Consider the following 19,900-nt stretch of genomic DNA (forward strand, 5'->3'; position numbering starts at 1 on the left):
GAGACTTCAGCTGCAGGCTAAAAGGTTTCAAAAGTATTTGTGGGTTATCACATTTTCCATACCTCATCAAGAGAGTAAACAGTTTGTTGTAATTACACTAGACCTCACTAAGGGCTGCTGCAATTTCCTTTATGTAGTAATGGAAGCCCAGTTCTGTGGTTCTGAATGCCTTTGCTTTCATGAATAATTCAATAAGGCAGTTACCAAAGATGAGTAGTTGTTCCTATGCAACTGGGGGTGAAATGATGGGAGATTATTCAAGCTTTTTCAGCAGAGCTCTGATATCATTTGGCTAGACTAGACTTTGATATTTATTTACACAAATCTCTGCTGTACACTTGGAAAAAACTAAATAAAGCATTTCTTAGACTGTGATATAGGCTCAGCAGGCAAGGAAGACATCAGCATAGGATTCACCTCGCGATTAGCTCCCAAATATCAGCCTTCGAACTCAGGTTAACCCCAGAGGCAGCTTTCAGAGACCCCAATGGGTCCCAAGGTCCCTACAAGAGTGAGTCTCCATTCCTGGTAGCAGAGGCAGCATCCAGAAGAGGAGGAGAATCCTACAGAAGCTCTCAGCCTCCCTGGGGCCAGGCACAGAGTGTGCTCAATCCTGGCCACTGTGTCCCGAGGGCAAATTTGCTTGGGGCTTCTGGGAACACTTCTTCCCTGACAGAAAGTGACACACCACAGAAACAGCCTCTGCTCTTTGCTGGCTGCTGTCTCTTCTGCATGAGTCCTAGAACTACTGCTGACATCTCGCATATGCAGGAGCCATGGTTACAGGGAACTGGGCAGAGGGGAAGACGAGGAGGAGCCCGGTCCTGCAGAACCTGGGGAGACAGGGGTTTCCACTCTGGAGTGCCCCTGCATTTAGTGTCTAAGTCTCTTAGTTAGCTTTGTATACTTGCAGCTAAAGGCGTTCTGATTAAAAGATGTTAAATAGAAATATAAGGACAGTCTGGTAAACTCTACTAGAGTGAATTGTACTCATTTTGGGGTGTTAACATGTACTTGCTTTTTGAAAGGTACCTTGTATGGTAATAATCAATGGCAACTATTTAAAAATGTCCTTACTTGGCAAAGTAAAAAGTTAGCCTCTCTCTATCAGCCTCCAACGTAGTTTTGAAATTTCACTGGCCCATGAAATGTGAAAGTCTGGAAGCCACTGCTATCACTTGAGAAAAACTCGTTCTTGGACCAGGATTTGGAATTGGTTTATAGCCCAGTTGCTCTCCTTTCTGGCAACTCTGAATGAAAGTCCAGTGACTCCAACGCCTGCCCTTCGCTGTTTACAAAGAAGAAAAAGGAAAGAAAAGAGTCATTCCCCAAGCTTTGACTTTTGACTAAGATATAGACACAACATAGCTCATTCTCTCTGTTTTCCTCCCTTTCCCTGCTCCACTTGCGCACACACACACCTACACACACACACACACACACACACACACACACTTTCTATGTACCCATCACCTATATTCACCAATTATTAACATTTATGACATTTATTTTATTGCTCGCTCTCCACAACCCTCCTCCCCATTTAAAAAAAAAAATCTGTCCTTTTGAAAGCTATTTGCAGACATCATGGTACTTTCCTACAAAGAAAACTCTTAATTATACACTTTAGTCCACAGTTGAGCCTGGTTACAATTAATTATTCATTACTAATGGTTACAGCTGGAAATTTTGCAGCAGAGTTGGGGACTGCAGGGGGAATTCAAGAGAAGTTCATTGGGGGGGGGGGGGGCGGGTAGTGTTTGACATGCTGATTGTAAAGAAAGTAAGGATGGAATCATTTGCAGCAAGAAGGCTGTTGTACCAAGCTGTCTTATGTGTCACATCAGCCATGATCCCGGGGGCCAGAGAAGGAGCGTTTGTTACTTGTTTTTATAACACTCTTTTGGGACCAAGAAGCAGAGATCAGTGCTGGGCAGTCCTCTACCTAAATGTGATTTGCAACAGAGGAATCAGACAATCACTTGCGCTAGGAGAACTGCTTTCTCTTAAAGCCAGGTCTTCAGCAGTCTTGTCAGGCTTGACTTGCTGGTGGGCAAGTGTTTCAATCACTCTCAGCTTCAGTCTCCTCTTCCATGGAATGATAAGATAATAGAGAGAGACTGCTTTCTAGACTACTTGGTATAGAGTACAAAATAGGAATATACCACATTAACTGATATATACAATCATTACTACTTTCCCCAAGTTTGATGACAGTATTAGAGCAAACTCAGTTTCACAATGAAAATATAAATATCTTGTGAAGAGGAGTAGAGTCATTTTTTTTAAAAGCACTTTATCTTGAAATCTACCTTTAAAAGATATCTGCTTAATAATCCACAGTAGAGGAATATATATGGAAACAAGATTGGCCATGAGTCAATAATTGATAAAGTTGGATGAAGAGGAGAAGGAGTCATTAAATCATTCTTTCAACTTTTGCACGTTTAAAAATTTCCAAAATAAATAAAAACAAAAATTAAAAAGTTTACCATTTACTGCTTAAAGCAAAGGACATTGAATTAATGTACTTATTCAGGGGCAAAAGAAAGTTTACAGTTGTTCAAGTGAAAAATAATACAACAAATAATTAATATTAAAGTAAGAATAAACTTTGTGTTTTGCGTACTCACAACTGTATACCTGCTTTTACCCAACTGTACACCTACTTTTGCCCCACACTGTATTTTCAACAGTGTAGGAAACAACTTCATTTCTCAGCATCCCTCACTCTTATAAAAAACATTGCATCAAACACATGGATAATCCTTTCTCTTCTCCATTAGAACTCCATGAAGGAACCCCACCTGTCTTCTCAGGGCACTTCTCCTAGTCCATTTTCAGGAATTGAATTATTTTAAAGTTGACCAAATAATCAATCTGGTTAGACTACTTGGGGGAATAAAATGTAAAAACCTTTAACGTGATGTTTTCTTCTTGATTCAGAGTGACAGTGGACTCCAAGAGTGTCCCAACCATAGCTGTCATTACTAATTTTGGGAAACAATAATTCCTGATCTCCCAAGGAGACTTTGTGAAGCTATTTAGAGAAAGAGGGTATGAATTTAACATGATTCGGGGTTTTTTTTTTGGGGGGGGATATGTAAATTATGATTTTTTAAGGCACATTCCAACAAAAAAGTTGGGAAATATTTTTTTATTTGTGTCTTGATATATGTTTTATTTTTTTTAAAAAAAAACATAATGAAACCCTAGCCAATTTTTCTCAGTGATTAGAGCAGTGACCTTGGATTACAGGGACTCGGGTTCCATTCTGGTCGAGAACATGTATTATGGCTGTAGGCTCAATCCCAGTCCGGGTAAGAGCACATATAGGAAGCAACCAATAGCTATGTCTCTCTCACATCCATGTTTCTCTTTCTCTGTCTCTTCTCGTCTCTTCCACTTTCTCTAAAAATCAATGGAAAAAAAGATTAACAACAACAAAATTGGTGAAAATCACACTTCAAAGTTAGATAAATAAGGGAGTAAAAAAAAAAAAAAAAAAAAGATGTGCTACAGAAATTGAACATGCAGGAAGTTGTGGGGCAAAGTAAAAAAAAGTGAAGAGAGTAAACAAGCAAACAAAAAAAACACACAAAACTCATAGACACAAAAAGTATAGTGATTACCAGAGAGGAAGGGGAGTTGGGCAAGGTGAAGGAATGGAGATGGAAGGAGACTTGGCTTGGGGTAGTGAGCACACAATACAATATACAGATAATGCATTATAGAATTGTACACCTGAAACTTATACAATTTTATTAACCAATGTCACCCCAATGAATTCAATAGAAAAGTTACTAAAAAAAAAAAAATGGGACACATAATTGTATAAAAATCTGGGCACATCAATACGGCTGCCAGGCCTCAGTGGTAAGACAGCCGAGCTCCTGGCCTGGACCACTCAGCAGCAGCCTCGTTAATGTCTCTGAAGGACCTGGATTAATTAGCCACGCTGGAAGAAGCATTTTTACTCCAGAGATCCCAGGACAGAGAATCCTGTAAGGACAGCTCTTTACCCACGTCTGGGGCCTGGAGAAGTGGTTTGGCTTCCTGGATGTAAGGTTCACTCAATCCTGAGAGGTCAGAACTCTTTTCTCCCTAACAGATAACAGGCCACTTAGGTGGTCCAGGCTCCAGCTAATTTTAGAACTGGAAATAGAAAAGCATGCAGTGAAATGTTAATATTATGTCAATTTTAAGTTGGGTTATAAAGTAATGCCAATCACTTTTAAGCAAAACATTGTACACAAATGAGTGAAATCCATTGAAGTTGTCACTCAAAGCACATTTGGAGGTGTTTTTTTTGTGTTGTTTTTTTTTTGTAGTATCACTTGGGCTCAATTGTAAGACATAAGACATTTGCAGCCAAAATGATTATACCCAATTTACTCACCAGATTTGGTTTTAGACTTCCACAAGAATCAAGCCCATCCTATACTAGAAAATAAACAAACAACTTGAAACATGTTTTTGAATGACGACTTTACTCTGAGAATGAGCACAGAGAGAACCCCAGCGCGTACATTTGGAGAGTTAAGTTCTAACGTACTGATTTAGAAAGCCAGACATAAGGGGCAATTGGTGCCTATAGTTTTTGCAACTAAGATTAAATATGGGACAAAATAAAATTGTGGGTCCCCTACCCTTCCTCCAGCTGGAGAGCCCACATTGTCGGGGGCGTGGACCCTTAGGAAGTACACATTGACATCTTCCTGGCTCAGCAAATACTTTCTCTTTAGTCTCAAAATAAAATAATTTCTCAATTTTGCTTTTTCCTAAAGTTTAAGACTATGAATCAGATGACTTTTATTGCAATTAGTTTACTGTAGCCATGATAACAGTTTTTGCTACTCACTTTAATTCAAATTCATGTTATATTTTAGCTACTTCTGTGGGTATTGTTCCAGAATAGCACAGAATATCAAATAATTCTCTCTATTGTCTAGATTCCTAGAATTCCAAGATATTACTAATTTTTTTGAAGTTGGAATGTCATCAACCTTTGCCTTTATATTTATATAGATACATAGCATCAGTATACTTTTATTCTAGCAATAATAGACCCAACAAACAACAACTAATTTTCTATCAATTTTCATCAGGTTAGTTTGAATGATTGAAATAAAATGTCAAATTAATTATATAGAAGGAGACAAGAGCTTTATGCTTTTTGATTGCCTTTGAACCACAAAAGCAATTTTTTAGTTGTATTTAAGCTTTGGTTTCCCTTCTGTTCAACCCCTCGAGTGACCTGGCTTGGGGAGGAGTTGGGGCAAAGGGAAAGAGAGACATGAGGTCCATCATGCCAGGCTGGGCCAGGCCAGTGCAGCTGCTGGCCTGGGCACAAGCGTGGGCGGCCACCTGTGGCTCCCAGCACAGCTGTTTGGTAGAGGGCCAGCCAAAGCCCCGTCGGTGGGGTGGAGGCAGGTGGCCAGTTGGGCGGCCATCCATTCTGGCATGAGCTGAAAGAACACCTGGTTCCACTCTGTGGACCCACCACAGAAGGTCAAAGAATGTGCCTGCTGGCAGCAACCTAATGGCCCAAGTTTTCAAGCCCCAGTGGTCCTGCTCTGACTGAAACAGAGGAAAACCCACCTTTCTTTCTCAAAACTTACCCCAAAGCCAACACGGGAATCATCCGGCTCTAGTTGTGTTGAAATAGGTCAGTAAGGCCACCTGGCATGTCTGGAAATGGTGTTTTGTGTGTGTGTGTGTGTGTGTGTGTGTGTGTGTGTGTGTGTGTGTGGAGTAGGGGGGGGGGCGCCTGTCAAGCAGGAACAGGCTCTGTGATTCAAAGCTGGACGTTTCAGGAGGCGAGAGCCTTCATGTTGTGTTTGGCTGCTAACTGCAGACACGATCCTCCTCCAATGTCTCTGATCTTCCTGCTCCTGCTCTTCCCCTGAACTCTAACTACATGCTGGGAACCACTGTGGGCCTCCACTAGTGATCTTATCACTGGACATAGAAACTTTCATAGTGAACACCACCGCCTACTGAGACAGGGAACCAAAGTTCTCCCTTTTGGTGACCCCCGAGCTCCCTCCCAAGGCCTTGGGCCCACTGCTTCCCAGGAAGAAGGACTCCATTTCCTCTGACCTGGGGAGTCAGTGTCTCTCTGGTGGAGGAGCATCCTTCTTAACTTCCCTGTCCCAAATGCAGACCAGGCAGCTCCCATCCTCCTCCTGGTTCTGTGGCCCTAGGCAGCTTAGCCTCTCTGAGCCTCAGTCTGGGTACTTACAAATGGGGATTGATAACATTGTCCTTACAGTTTCGTTGCCACCCATTCAATGAGAGAACATATATTAAGTACCCAGCACAGGGCTTTGCACAACCAGCACTCAGTAGATATTGGTTGTAGGAATGAATGACCATAGCTGATACCACTTGCAGACACAGAGGCCACTCCTGCCCCTGGACTGGCAATTCCTGCTGCTACATTTGCTTGGCATTTTAGGGGCCTCGTCTCACAATTACTGCTTACAATTGCCCTTGCTGGGGGACACAGATCAGGCCCCTCCAAGACTTTTATTGGCCTGAAGCTAGTAGAAGCCACCCCTGTTGAACCATTGACCAGAGGAAGGCATTTTGACTTCTAGGAGGTCTGGAGCTGGTGGGTTAACTTGCCCCTTCTCATGTGCAACTTCTCTGTAAGGCAAGGCATCCAAGTCAAGATCCAAGAAGAGACCTCTTCTTTCTCCTCTCTCTCTCTCTCTCTCTCTCTCTTCTTCTTCTTCTTCTTCTTCTTCTTCTTCTTCTTCTTCTTCTTCTTCTTCTTCTTCTCTCTCTCTCTCTCTCTCTCTCTCTCTCTCTCTCTCTCTCTCTCTCTCTCTCTCTCTCTCTCTCTCCTTCCCTCCTTCTTTAATTTTAGAGAGACTAAGGGAGAGAGAGGGGGAGGGGGGAGGGCAGAGAAAGGCACATTGATTTGTTGTTCCACTTATTTGTGATTCATTGGTTGATTCTTATATGTGTCCTGACTAGAGATCGAACACACAACCTTGGTGTATCAGGGGTGACACTCTGACTGAGCTACCCAGCCAGGGCCAAGAAGAGACTTCTTGATCAAATGTCACAAGCCTTAAGGTCTTGGGCAGTGGATCTGACTGGTCATGATGTTCTATTACCCGGGGAGCTTGTTCCTGCCTGGTGCTCCCAGGCCTTTGTGTAACCACAGTGTTGTTCCAGAGAACACAGGACGCTGCCATGGACACTAGCTATCATCACCTGCACAGTTCAAGTGGGCTAAGGAGAGCCATCCACCAAAAGACAATACAGGCCTAATCTTGGTTCCCTCTGAGAGTGAAGCCAGTCCTCAAAACTGTTCCATTTCTGGCCTCAGGTACTATCTATCTGAGAGGGTCAGGGAATGCTAGAAATAACCCCATCAGAAAGAGATGGGAGAAAAGACCATTTTTCTTCTAAGTCCTAGCTTGAGGTTTTCAAGTCTGAGGCATAAAACCATTGTGAAACGGCTTTTCTTTAAAAAAAAACAAACAAACACAAAAAACATACATTCTAATAATACATACTAATGACACAGAATTCCAAATGCAGCTTCTCTCTCACTTTTTTTTATTCTGGGGTTGATCTTTTCTCTTTCCTGTGACGATTTACTTAGAATCTTCCAGTCCTTGTGGGCTGTGACCATTTTCCCCCCCCTTCTTGAATTACACTTTTCACCTTCTTCAATGATTCTCTCTTCATTGATGTTTCTATCTCCCTCTCCCTTCCTATCTAAAAATCAATAATAACAAAACAAAAAAATAGGTGCAATCTCTGGGGAAGGTGACAAGAATTCAATAAATTAACTCAATCCTGGCTACTCCCTGGAAAGCTTGGATAATGTAGCTGTGGTATTCCAAGGGATAGCCCCTGCAAGTTTAATGCCAGCTGTTCAAAAAATAGACAATTTCCAACGGAATCATTCTTACAAGCTGAATTTTTATTTTTACTAAATTATCTATGTTAATAAAGAAATCTGTGCTTGGTGTGGAATTTCACTCCATCAAGTGTTACAATGACTTTTCATTTTCATTACAAGCAGGAGAATGAATGAAGGACAAGTGTTAGGAAACATGGCAATAAATTAGAATATAATTTACAAAAGCAAAAAAAAAAAAAATAAGTAACAGTGTACCACATTAATACTGAGTACAAAATAATAAGCAACAACTAATCACAATAATACAAAGGTAATTTCATTCTGTATTATTAAGGATACCTATGTAACATTCACTCAAATAAAAGATTCCTAATGAAATGAACTGATCTATGAGTCATATGTGTCTCAAGGGGTTTAATCAGTTGGGGATATTTCCTTTCAGTTTTGGGTAGGCTTTTCTGCCAGTGGCAGATACCACTCTCAGCCCCGGGGTACCAGCTTCCTTGGGGTTCCCTAAGTAATCTATAGAGCTCACTATTTTTGGAGGGCCTACCATGGGGGCTCAGCCTCCACTGATGATTCTGCTGTAACCATTTAGGAAAAGAGCATTTGTAGCCACGTGGTTGACTACAGAGCAGCAGCGGTATTGTGATGTGCTGTGGAATGTGACATTTTCCCTCACTTGGATTAACTCAGGGCCTATCTGAAATGTTTAATCCTGTTACGTTCCGTGCTTGGTTCCTTCTGAGAAGGTGACCTGATACTCTGCACACCTCAGAGGGCACTGGCTGCCCTCCTCTTCCACAACCAATCAGGGGTGCCTGGTGCCCGGGTGGATGGCCCTTGCAATGTTCATTTCCAAATGAGGTAAAAAAAAAAAAAAAAAAAAATACCCCTTAATCAATAATGTAAGAAATCTGTTTAAATGAACATATGAGCTGATATTTATATTGGAGAAAAGCAGATCCTGATGGCAAACCTGTGCCTGAAATGCCACAGAAACCACTCATCTTTTGTCTATTTCACCAGGTTAGCACCAAGTTAACTGCTTTTTGCAAAGCACCATGGGAATTCAGTGCTGGGGCCCCTGGCCCTCCCTTTGCTGAATGGCTAAGAAGGCACCTGGGCAGCCATGAACAGGGGCCCTGACAGCAACTCTCAAGTATTGTCAACAGCTCTCCCTGGGAAGCACAGGGACGTGAGCTAGTGGGGTTGAGAAAGCAGGTGATGAGAGACACATGAGCACGACTGAGTGTGCAGAACCCTATCCCATGTTGGCTCTCCATAGCACGACTGACATCTAGGTTGGTTTTTGGAGCCTGTGAGTCTCTCTTCCTTTCTGAAAGCACCTAATCACCCCCATCAAGTCATGGTCTAGGAAGGTCATACACCTGACGTGGAGTCTCAGAGCATAGTGATGGATTTAGCCAGATTTACTCTTCAACTTGCAAGTAGCACCTTTACAGAGGAGCCATTTGGCTGAAATGTGAGGTGTCGGTGTAGCATGGTGGACACACGTGTAGGACACAGAGCACATTCAACGGAACCTGCTGCAAGCTACAAGTGTTCAAGTACAACATATTCATATAAACAAGTACCCTCTTTTTCTTTAAATTTCACTGTCATGTATTTTGATGAGCGTGATGTGAAACTTGTGGGTAGGGAATGTGTGAGCTAGTCAATTTAAATCAGGTGGATTTGATTCTAGAATTTGACCTGCTCAAGAAACTGGGTTTCACATTTAGTTGCTGTTCAGAACAACCATTAAAAAAATATAAAATACTTGGTTGAATGACTATTAAAAATTAGGCTTTATGATCTCTAGTCTTCATGAGTTTTTCTTCTTTGGTTGTTATCCCTTGCCTACTTTAAATCTCAGAGAAATAGCACGCTCTTCGACCCACACATTCAAAAGCGCCCACACACACACCACACACACACACACACACACACACACACACACACACACTTGCTCCCATATAAATAAATGCCCTTCTGCCATATCAAAGAAGGGACATCTGGAACCTATCGTAACTGTCAGCAACAGGGTCTGCCTGGTTGTTACTGAGCCGGTCTATCCTTTTGGCCTGGTATGGTCTCAGTCAGCGTAGTGTAGGTGCAGCCACCCAGTGGGGCAGGAGCCGTTCTGTGGCTGTAAACACAAGTGAGTTGGAGTGACTCCTGTTAAGAGCTGAGGCATCCCTGTGTGATGGCAGCAGAGGACCTGGTAGTGCTTCGGTCTCCACCCACTCCCCAGGTCTGGCTTCTGCATGACATTGAAATGTTTTTCTCTTAAAGTGTTAATGGGAATCTCAGCTTCACTTGCACAATGGCAGGCAGGCCACAGTTTTCAGCACTGAATTTATAGGCTGCACAGCTGCAGTGACTGAGGCACTGCTTTCAACTAAGTCCTTCACTGTCGTTCAGCTTAATGTAGTTTTATGTATGGCTCACAGCAGTGTTCAGAACAGGGGGATTATTCCTAAGGAAATTAAGTAGAAGGAAGAAAAAAAAATCATACAAACTTTCATTAGTCTTGATTTATAATTGCTCCTTAAATTACAGGTTAAAAGACCAGTTTAGAATTTAAAAGATGGTGCTGTTGTAGTGAGATAAAGTACAGTAAATATTTTTTTTAAGCTATGATTTAAGATTTCTGAATCTTCTTTACTTCCATAGTTGACCAAGTCATACCAACTACATCTTAAACAGTTTTAAATACACATGGATTCAGTGTCATTGCTAAGTCTATAATAAAAATTATCTTAATGGTCCAAGGAGGTAAACAGGCTATTGGATTTACTCGAAAGAACACAAACGTTCCACAGTAAGCAAGTCTCCCTGTGTTGTTTGGATCTCTCCAATCTGGCATTCCCTCCCAAAACTGTGTCCAGCACTTTGGATCAATAAATCCTACTTCACAGAAGTTAAAATAATATTGAAATCCTGTCAGCGAGGGCTGACCAGTGGTTACGTTTTCCACAGGGTAATGCATCTGCAAGGACATCAATCCTCTTCTTCCGGGTGGCTCCTCTGTGATGGACACATTTCCAGGATGAAATGACAAGCTCTCTCTCCGGCTCTCCATGGGTCACTGTCCTTGGCAGGTCTTACAACATATCTGTCTGAAGTATGCTCGATTGCAGAACTGGAACTTGTGCACCAGCGGGCAGTAAGCCACTTTGCTCACATCTTTGCACTCTAATGAATGGGGGCAGAAAATGGAAAACAATTAGAGGCACATAAACAAGGATATAAACAAGCCAACGAGCCCGGATGCTGGGCAAGGACGCCCTTTGCACCAACCCACCTTGGCTTTCGCATGCATGTGGTTTTTGTTTTTATTTTTAAGCATACCCTGTCTGGGACAGCCTACCAGAAACATTCTTTTGATATATTTTAACACATATTTAAAAAAAAATTTTTTTTTTTTTTGCAATGCTTTTCTCCCAGACTTTTATAAGTATGGTGCATGCCCACTATGTCTTGAAAGAATTACCATTTGTTTGGATAAGTGATCACTTTAGACAGCTTCGAAACATGAGTCATTTTTCTTACAGCGCTTTTATTGCTTCTCTCTCAAGGGTTATTTTATTCACAGCGCAAGGTTATCCAAAACCAAACATGAGTTGCATTGTTTGATACCAAAGTACACATGTCTCCAGAGAACCTCTGCATCTGTGAGGCGTGGGGCTGGGCCCGGGTGAATGAAAGGGATTGCTGACAGTGGCCTAGATTCAGCAACTACACTAGACAAAGAGGGAAACGCTGAGGGGTTGGCCTCAAATGGCAGCAGTCTGTGGGTTATGGAAACATGTAGAAATGTCTTTTTTTAATTTGGAAGTGAGACATGGCCTTCTTTTTTCCTATGTGTATTTTCTCCTCGGTGCTAGAATTGCCACAGCTGCAGCCTGCACTTCTTGCAGCCAGAAGGTGAATAAATGATTCTTTCTCCGTCTCCCCTCGAGGCTGGTTGCAGAGGATGGGGCTGAGAGCCACCCCATACACACACACACACACACACACACACACACACACACACACAAACAAACACACACACACATCACCCCACTGCTGCGAATAATGATATTCCTCTCCAGTCCTCCGGTCACTTTTATCTGGGGATTTTAAAATACTTTGTAAACCTAGTAATTAAATTTCCATATGCCTCCCAGAATCAAAGTTCCACCCTCATTTTTCCAGGTGGTTACACTGAAGCATCCTGGGTAAATTGTTGAAGGTAATTAGAATCAGACAGAACACTGGGTCAGGTTTAGCGGAACAGAACAGTGGCTGGTTGTTGTTGTTTGCTCGTGTTTTTTTTCCTGGCTTCAGAAATTCTCTAACGTTCTAAGAGATCGTGTCTATGGTACAGAGCCACGTGACAAGCCTGGAAAATTAAATGCAAAGGAATGGGCAAGTTTACAGTTGTTATTATTGAAAATCACACTTTCAAGGTTCTTTCAGTGAAAGACTTAACACTTTAAACTGTAAGCCTCTACCCTCTGGAAATGTAAGCTCTGCTACCACTGAGCTTGTACTCAGGGTTTGATTTTACCGAGAGACTACCAATTAAGACATTCAAATTAAAATTTTCCATCATAGGTTTCTCAGGTAGCAGAGGCAGAAAAGCTTTCTGTAAACATTGCACTAGAATAGAGAAATCAGTCAATAGTTGGTCTATTGAGTTTGAATTTGAGGTGAAAAGATCCCCATGGGTTTTAATTTAGAGGTCACTTGTTATTTTAGTGGGTCTTTTTTTTTTTTTTTCCTTTTCCCCTCTGTCATGACCTTCCAGAAATATCCTAAGAAAGTTTGGACTAAGAATATTTTTTGTGTGCCAAGACCAATTTGGCTCAGTGGATAGAGCGTCGGCCTGCGGACTGAAAGGTCCTGGGTTCAATTCTGGTCAAGGGCATGTACCTTGGTTGCAGGCACATCCCCAGTAGGCGGTGTGTGCAGGAAGCAGCTGATTGATGATTCTCTCTCATCGATGTTTCTAACTCTCTATCCCTCTCTCTTCCTCTCTGTAAAAAACCAATAAAATATATATATTTTTTAAAAAGAATGTTTTTTTTGGAGCATATTGTCCAGGTAATGCAGTTATTCCAGGGGTGAGGAACGCTGGCACAACTCCCCGCATCGTCAGTTCCAAGTTACCATCCTTGTGGGCAGCCCGCCTCGGAGACTACTGCGCTCACTCTCCACAACAGGGCTCCGTGAGCTGCTCGAAGTACCAAACACACTTTAGCGTTGGCCTTCCTTGCCAAAATATAAAAATGATTTAGTTGATAATCAGATAGAAGAAGACTGGTTGTTTTAATAGTACAAGGAAATAAAATTAGAAGCCAGACTGCCTGGGTTTAATCCTAGTTTTATCATTTACTAACTTTATGGCTCTGAACAAACCACTTAACCTCTCTGTGCCCAAGGTTCCGCATTGTAAACAGGGGTGACAAGAGTGCCCACCCCCATCTGGAACAGGAAGAACCTGTGCTATTGCCTAGTGCAGGGAAAGCCCTCGGGAAGTATAGAATATTGGATTACTGTTACTGTGGCCACTGTTAGCTACTGTCTCTTACTGCCTGATGACAGTGAGTGGCGCTCAATGAGGATGCAACATTTAGATTGCTACCGAGAAAATGCTGTTCTACTGGCACACGCCAGTTTGCAGACCAAACAAAGAGGAATATTTCCTGGGAATATATACAACTTTAATGGGAGACTCATTACTCCATTTTTGGAAGAGTGGCTGCACAAGAAACTTCACAGATTTTTTTTTTTCTTTTCTTTTAGATTTAGACTTTGAATTCTGATTCAATAATAAAAAATAAATGCCCGGTCAGTGTGGCTCAGCAGTTGAGTTCTGACCCACGAACTAAGAGATTGCCAGGTGGATTTCCAGTCAGGGCACATGAATGGGGTGCAGGCCTAATCCCCAGTAGGGGGTGTGCAGGAGGCAGCCCCTGGGTGATTCTCTCACATTGATGTTTTTATCTCTCTGTCCCTTTCCTTTCCTTTCACTCTAAAAGTCAATTTAAAAAAACATATAAAAACAAAAATAGATACAGAGGCAAAGAAGTATTGAACAGACTGTCAAACTGCAGCGGGAAGGCAGGGGAGGGTTGTGGGGGTGGTTTGGAGATCAACCAAGGGACTTGTATGTGTGCACATAAGCATAACCAATGGACACAAGACAATGGCGGGGAGAGCGGTGAGGGCAGTGCCAGGGGTAGGGGAGGCTGCGGGGAGGTCAATGGGGAAAAAGGAGACATATGTACTACTAATGATAAAAATCTATTCACTGAAACTCAGCTATTATCTGGTCTTTTATTATCTCGGCCTTTTCACTCCACAAGAGTTTAACCTTGTAATAATAACATTAAAAATAATTTGCCAAATGCCTCCTAAGTGCCAAGCACTGCCTTAATCCTTTTACATATATAGAACATCAGCTTTGCACAGATGGAAAAACTGAAGCTCAAAAAGGTTAAGAAACTCATGCTGGGTCACACAGCTAGTTGGTCTAAGAACTGGGACCAAAACTCAGGTTTGTCTGATTCTGAAATCATCTATTTTGGCAGCACTCTAAACGAAAAAAAGGTTTCTGCCTGTCAGTGCTTCTGTGTTCTTGGCTGACACCACTGATGATAAGTGAACCTTTGTGTACGCTGTCAGGAGGTCTGCGCTGCCACCTTAGAGAAGGGGAAATGTTTTTGAAAGAGGGTTCTAGGTCACAGGCATTCAGAATAGCCCAATACTTTTCTTCAGCTATTCCTTTATCCCTAACTGTTGTGAAATTATGTGAGTTAAAGGTGATTTGAGACACACCAAGAAGCTGTAAGGCCCCGTCACTACAGAAAGCTAAATGTGATCTTAACAATGTTAGTATTTAAATGATATGGGTGTGGTCAGCCCATCTGTCACTTTTGAGCTTAGTGAGAGGATTGATTTGTTGAGCACTTGGAATAACTCATTGACATTTGCTGATTTTGAGAGGCCTTAATTATTAAACTTACCATTTACTAGTGTGTCACATCTTCAAAGCCCACTGAAAATACAAAATAGTCTTTTTACACACGCCCGTGAGCCACTACACAGCTTACAATGGTGCTAACACCGTTCTGGAAGAGTTAATAAATCACATTTTCCCACTGACCATGAAACAACAGGAAAGTTCTGCTTTAATTTCTAAATGATCTTTAGTTGGCATAGATTTCTAGCTAATATCTAAAAAGTAAAAGTCTCTCTATACTCAAGTAATACATAATCTGAAAATAATTAATTAGACTAGGATATCTGTTGAAAGGAATCCTTTAGTTGACATAGACTTTTTTGTAATAAAATATCTCTGTAATTGATGTATTTTGAAGATTGGGTCTTTACTATCCTATTTTCTTCACACAATACACATATGTCAACTGCTTTTTAAGCAGTGGATTCTGAGCCAGGAGGGTTAAGGATGTTAAGATGAAGGAAGGAGCTTGATTTCTCCTGCTACTATCATCATACAGCTAAGTACTTGCCTTTTCTTGTGAGGCTGCTGGAAGGGTAAGAGGTCCTTACTGTGTGGTTTCTACAAAATATTTTGCTGATCTAACTAGTCTCTCCTTTTTTAAAAACAAACAAACAAACAAACAAACAAAAAAACATATAATCACCCCAATCCAAAAATAAAGTTTCACTTTACCCATGGCCAGAGACTTCTGATGGGAATGACAACTTAAGGAGTATCTCTAGCCCTAACCGGTTTGGCTCAGTGGATAGTGTCAGCCTGAGGACTGAAGTCAAGGGCATGCACCTTGGTTGTGGACACATCCCCAGTAGGAGGTGTGCAGGAGGCAGCTAATCGATGTTTCTCTCTCTCTATCCCTCTCCCTTCCTCTCTGTAAAAAACCAATAGAATATATGTATATATATATGTATGTATGTGTGTATGTATGTATATATATGTATGTATGTGTGTATGTATGTGTGTATATATATATATATATATATATATATATATATATATATATATACACACACACACACATGTAAAAGAGTATCCCTAAATTCTTTGTAGGGAGGCTTGGGAATATATCCAGGAATAAAAGCCACCCATTAGGCCCTGCAATGTGAACTAGAACCATTCCTATAATCTTAAGTAACTTGCCAGGTATCCTGGAGTGGGTCTCCATAGTAATCTGGGTTTTGGTAGAGTTGAATAATAAAAATTAGACAACGTGTTTCACAGGCAACACATGACTCTACTTATCATTGATATTCCAGTGGGTTTTTCCCCCCAGGTGCTTTACATTAATCTTTCAAAACCTGGACCTAAAAGACATAGTTTCAAAATACTCATACTGAACAGAGGCTTATGAATTTAGGATGCTGATAGATTCAGATTCATTGTGACTCTGATGGCTTGGCTTTGTCCAAGGAGTACAAGGACAACTCCCAAAATGCAGTGCTCTTGTATTTAATTCATAAAACACTGCAATGCCTGCCTAAACTGTATCCTTGGAGTGAGCTGGGATACACAGACACATCCTCCCATGACCCAGTTGGATCATTCAGCATCTTTCTTTGGAGAATATATGTCCTCTGTACCTGTTAAGTGGTTTATTATATTCAGAGAAAGAACACAGTGAGTAGAGAGTCATGACTTAAGCACCTAGGGATCTACCTCTTGGATATCAACCTGTCCATGGAGATTCAGAGCTCGGCGAGAAGGGAGACAGCAAAGGCATTGCCTGTGCATTGTGTGGTATTTGTGGGGATGTGAATTCAGTGTGCTTTTCCTAATAAAATTGTACTTGAGCCCTGGATATTTTACATATTCGGATTGGAAAAGGATGAAATAAGTTGTGCTTGTGAATTTGATATTTACGATGCAATGAAAATAGTACACTAACTGTATTCTCAAAGCAAGGTAGTATCAACTACAGAACATTCTTCTTATTTCATCCTACCAAACGAAGCCTCTCCTTTCTCTTCGCTTTCTCAGCTTCTTTTCACCCAGTCTCATTCCCTGGTTGCCACCTACATTTAACCTCAAGTTGATATGATCCCAACACAAATCCAGAGTTCTCTCTAAACCAGACAGCCAGGATTGTGTACTAGAATGTTAAGGGGGGTTATGAGCTCTTTAAAATAGCAAAGAAAAAAACATGTCTACCTCACCTCCTTGAAACCAAAGTCTTCACTTTCACCATTCCTTTCACTGTTTTTAATATATCAGATGCCATTTAAAAAAACCAAATTCAGTAGATGTTTTGTCCTAGAAATTTTGTAAGATTTCTGGAGCTTCCCAGGTTTTCTCAGAGTAATTTCCCTGAGGGAGACTGGGACCCACCAAAGCCACCAATAGACAGCTGGGCTGCTAAAGCAATGCACATTAGGGTTGGTTACAGCTCACAATGCGCCATAAATCATGACCTGGCAGCAATAAATACTAGATGACAGCGTGCCTTGTGCTACTGAGAAGCTGAAAAGACTCATCATATAAACTACAAGGGAACTTGAAACTGCATCAAGATGAATAAAATGGCATTTGGGATAGAATTTCAGGTGAGCTGGAGTAGGCCAGTCCCAGCTGCCAGATGTACTTTAAAAAATTACTCTGAGTAGTATTTCAAATGCAGTGATACCGAGCATGCCTATAATTCACTCTCGGCAGCACCGCCGTGTTACCCTCGCCAGTGGCAGTCTGTCAAGATCAAGCCTATAGTGCTTTAACTCTCAGCTAAAGGCTTTCAGAAATAGAAAACTAAAGCAGATGTGGAACATGGCAGATTTTGTCTTCCTCTTCCTCCTCCTATTTACTTTTCATTTTTATTTTCTTTCTCTTACTATCTATCTATCTTTTGTTGCTTAACTTCCCTCCATTTCTTCAACTTCTCTCCATTATTTATTTTTTATTTATTGTTTTTTACTTTTTAATTCAATTTATTGGGGTGACATTGGTTAATAAAATTATATAGGTTTCAAGTATACAATTCTGCAATACATAATCTGTATATTATATTGTATGTTCACCACCCAAGTCTAGTTCTCCTTCCATCACCATTTATCCCCCCTTACCTCTTCAACTCCCTCCTCCCCTCTTCCCTCTAGCAATAATCACACTGTTGTCTGTGTCCATGAGTCTTTCTTTTTTTTCTTAATCCCTTCACCCTTCTCACCCAGCCCCCAACTCCTGCCCCTCAAATTCCATTATTTTATAATAGCTTTGGGATACTATGGTGCTTAATTTCCTTATAGATGCCTAAATTCCTTATCATGATTAAAAGTACCATGATTAATGAGTGAATTTGAAACTTGGGAGTCATATTGACCACCTTCGTGTCTACTTGTGCATCCGGTTCTTTTTATTCTCCTTTCTATTCATTTTTCTTATTTTCAATTTGTTACCCTCCTTTTGACCTGTACTCAATCTGCTTTAATGCAAGACTTCATCATCTCTACCCTGGTATCTTAGAACAACTTTCTAACTCTTCTCCCACACAAGGCTGCTCTCTCTCAGCTCCCTGATACTCTTGCCCATCCTAAGAGTATCATTCCCTAACTTCCTGTACTTGTTTCCTACAACTTGTAGGTAGAGTGTCCTAAATTCCTTCTTCTGCATGCAGGACCCTCCAAAACCAAGTCTCCCTCCCTTTTTGTGATTTCATTTTCACTGCTGCTCATTGGCAATCCATGATAGCCATGTTGAACACACTCCACACCAACATGCCTGCATACTCATCCTCTGCCAAGAATGTCCAGAATCTCAACGGCTTCTCAGCAAACTGTCTCATAACTTCCAATGACCCGCTTTCAAAGTTTATTCTTTATAAGACTATGAACTTATAAAGGTATTTGAATTTTCCATAATGAATGGCAGCAGTAGGCCACAGCAAGCATTTAATAATTAGCTATTGTTAAATAAACAGATAGTTTCAGGTATTTAAATATATTCAATATATGCTAATAAGAATCTAAAGAGATCACAAAACAAATTATAACAAACATATTGTTTATTGTTTGTACTTTAGTTCTAGTTTTGTAAAAAAGAGTGATCCTCTTTTAAAGGAGTCAACAGCTTTAGCTGAATAACAATTTTGAGATTAGTCATACATTATAGGATTAATAATTTTCTAAAAGTTTCCTCCTTTACTGAAAAAACTAAAAATATTGTCTTAACTGCTTATTTCACATTAATATAATAAAAGGTTATTTGTCCGGGCAGATTAAATGACTATGAGATGTTTCTCTAAATAATCCGAGTAACATCACATTAATATCTATCCACTTTAAGATAATTTCTCTAAAGCAGAAAGAAGTGAAATTACAAATGATATTCTGCCAACTTATCTAAAAAGAGCATTTCATCTTCAGCTGCAAGGCTTATGTGCAATAATTATTGACTATAGATAAACTTTTGGAGAAATTATTAAAATGGCTGAAAATGAAGGGCTAAACATAACCCCAACAGATATTATTGTGGGCATGTTAAAAGCCAGGTCTTTCAGCAACGATTAAGCCTTTCTCCGTTGAATCAGGTTAATGGTAATGCCAGAAGTATGTCTACTTCATAACCAGAAGCTCTGTGTTCATATTAAATTACCCAATTTTAGAGAGCGAATTACAAATAGCATATAAATGTAGTTGAAACTGACATACCCTTACACTCTGCCAAATTTGGGTTAAAATCCTGTTACTTCTGAATCTTGTGATTTAGGCAAGTCATTACTTTTCTCTGTGCCACAGTTTCCTCATCAGTAATACATACTCTTAGAAGGCTGTTATCATAATTATGTAATATATATACTCTCTCTCACAGGTATTTATGTATGAGATATATAAGATGGGTAATAAATACAAAGGGCCTACCATAATACCCAACAGAAACAAATTTAATATTATAATTATATCCTCTCTTCCACTTTAATGTTTATTTTCCAACTCTGATAGAAAAACAGATTCCCAAATCCATTTGATTGATCACTAATAATTTATAATGGATAAAAGTTTTATTTGCAAAAAAAA

General features: G+C 40.6%; 1 protein-coding gene across 3 annotated transcripts in view; it reads right to left on the bottom strand.

Moving 5' to 3' along the window:
• Positions 1-7,924: 7,924 nt before the first annotated feature.
• The window catches only part of ADAMTS6 (ADAM metallopeptidase with thrombospondin type 1 motif 6), a 186,750-nt gene continuing 174,774 nt past the window's right edge, over positions 7,925-19,900 (bottom strand). For 2 of the 3 annotated variants that reach the window (XM_084882164.1, XM_084882165.1), the window contains exon 25: positions 7,925-11,086. In XM_084882164.1, coding sequence (XP_084738290.1) covers positions 10,977-11,086 — 110 coding nt within the window. In that variant the 3' untranslated portion in view covers positions 7,925-10,976. The remainder of the gene's footprint in view (positions 11,087-19,900) is intronic. The other variant, XR_014794870.1, reaches the window with a different exon arrangement.

This window comes from Pipistrellus hanaki, assembly GCF_964339955.1.
Source record: "Pipistrellus hanaki genome assembly, chromosome: 4".
NCBI lineage: Eukaryota > Metazoa > Chordata > Mammalia > Chiroptera > Vespertilionidae > Pipistrellus > Pipistrellus hanaki.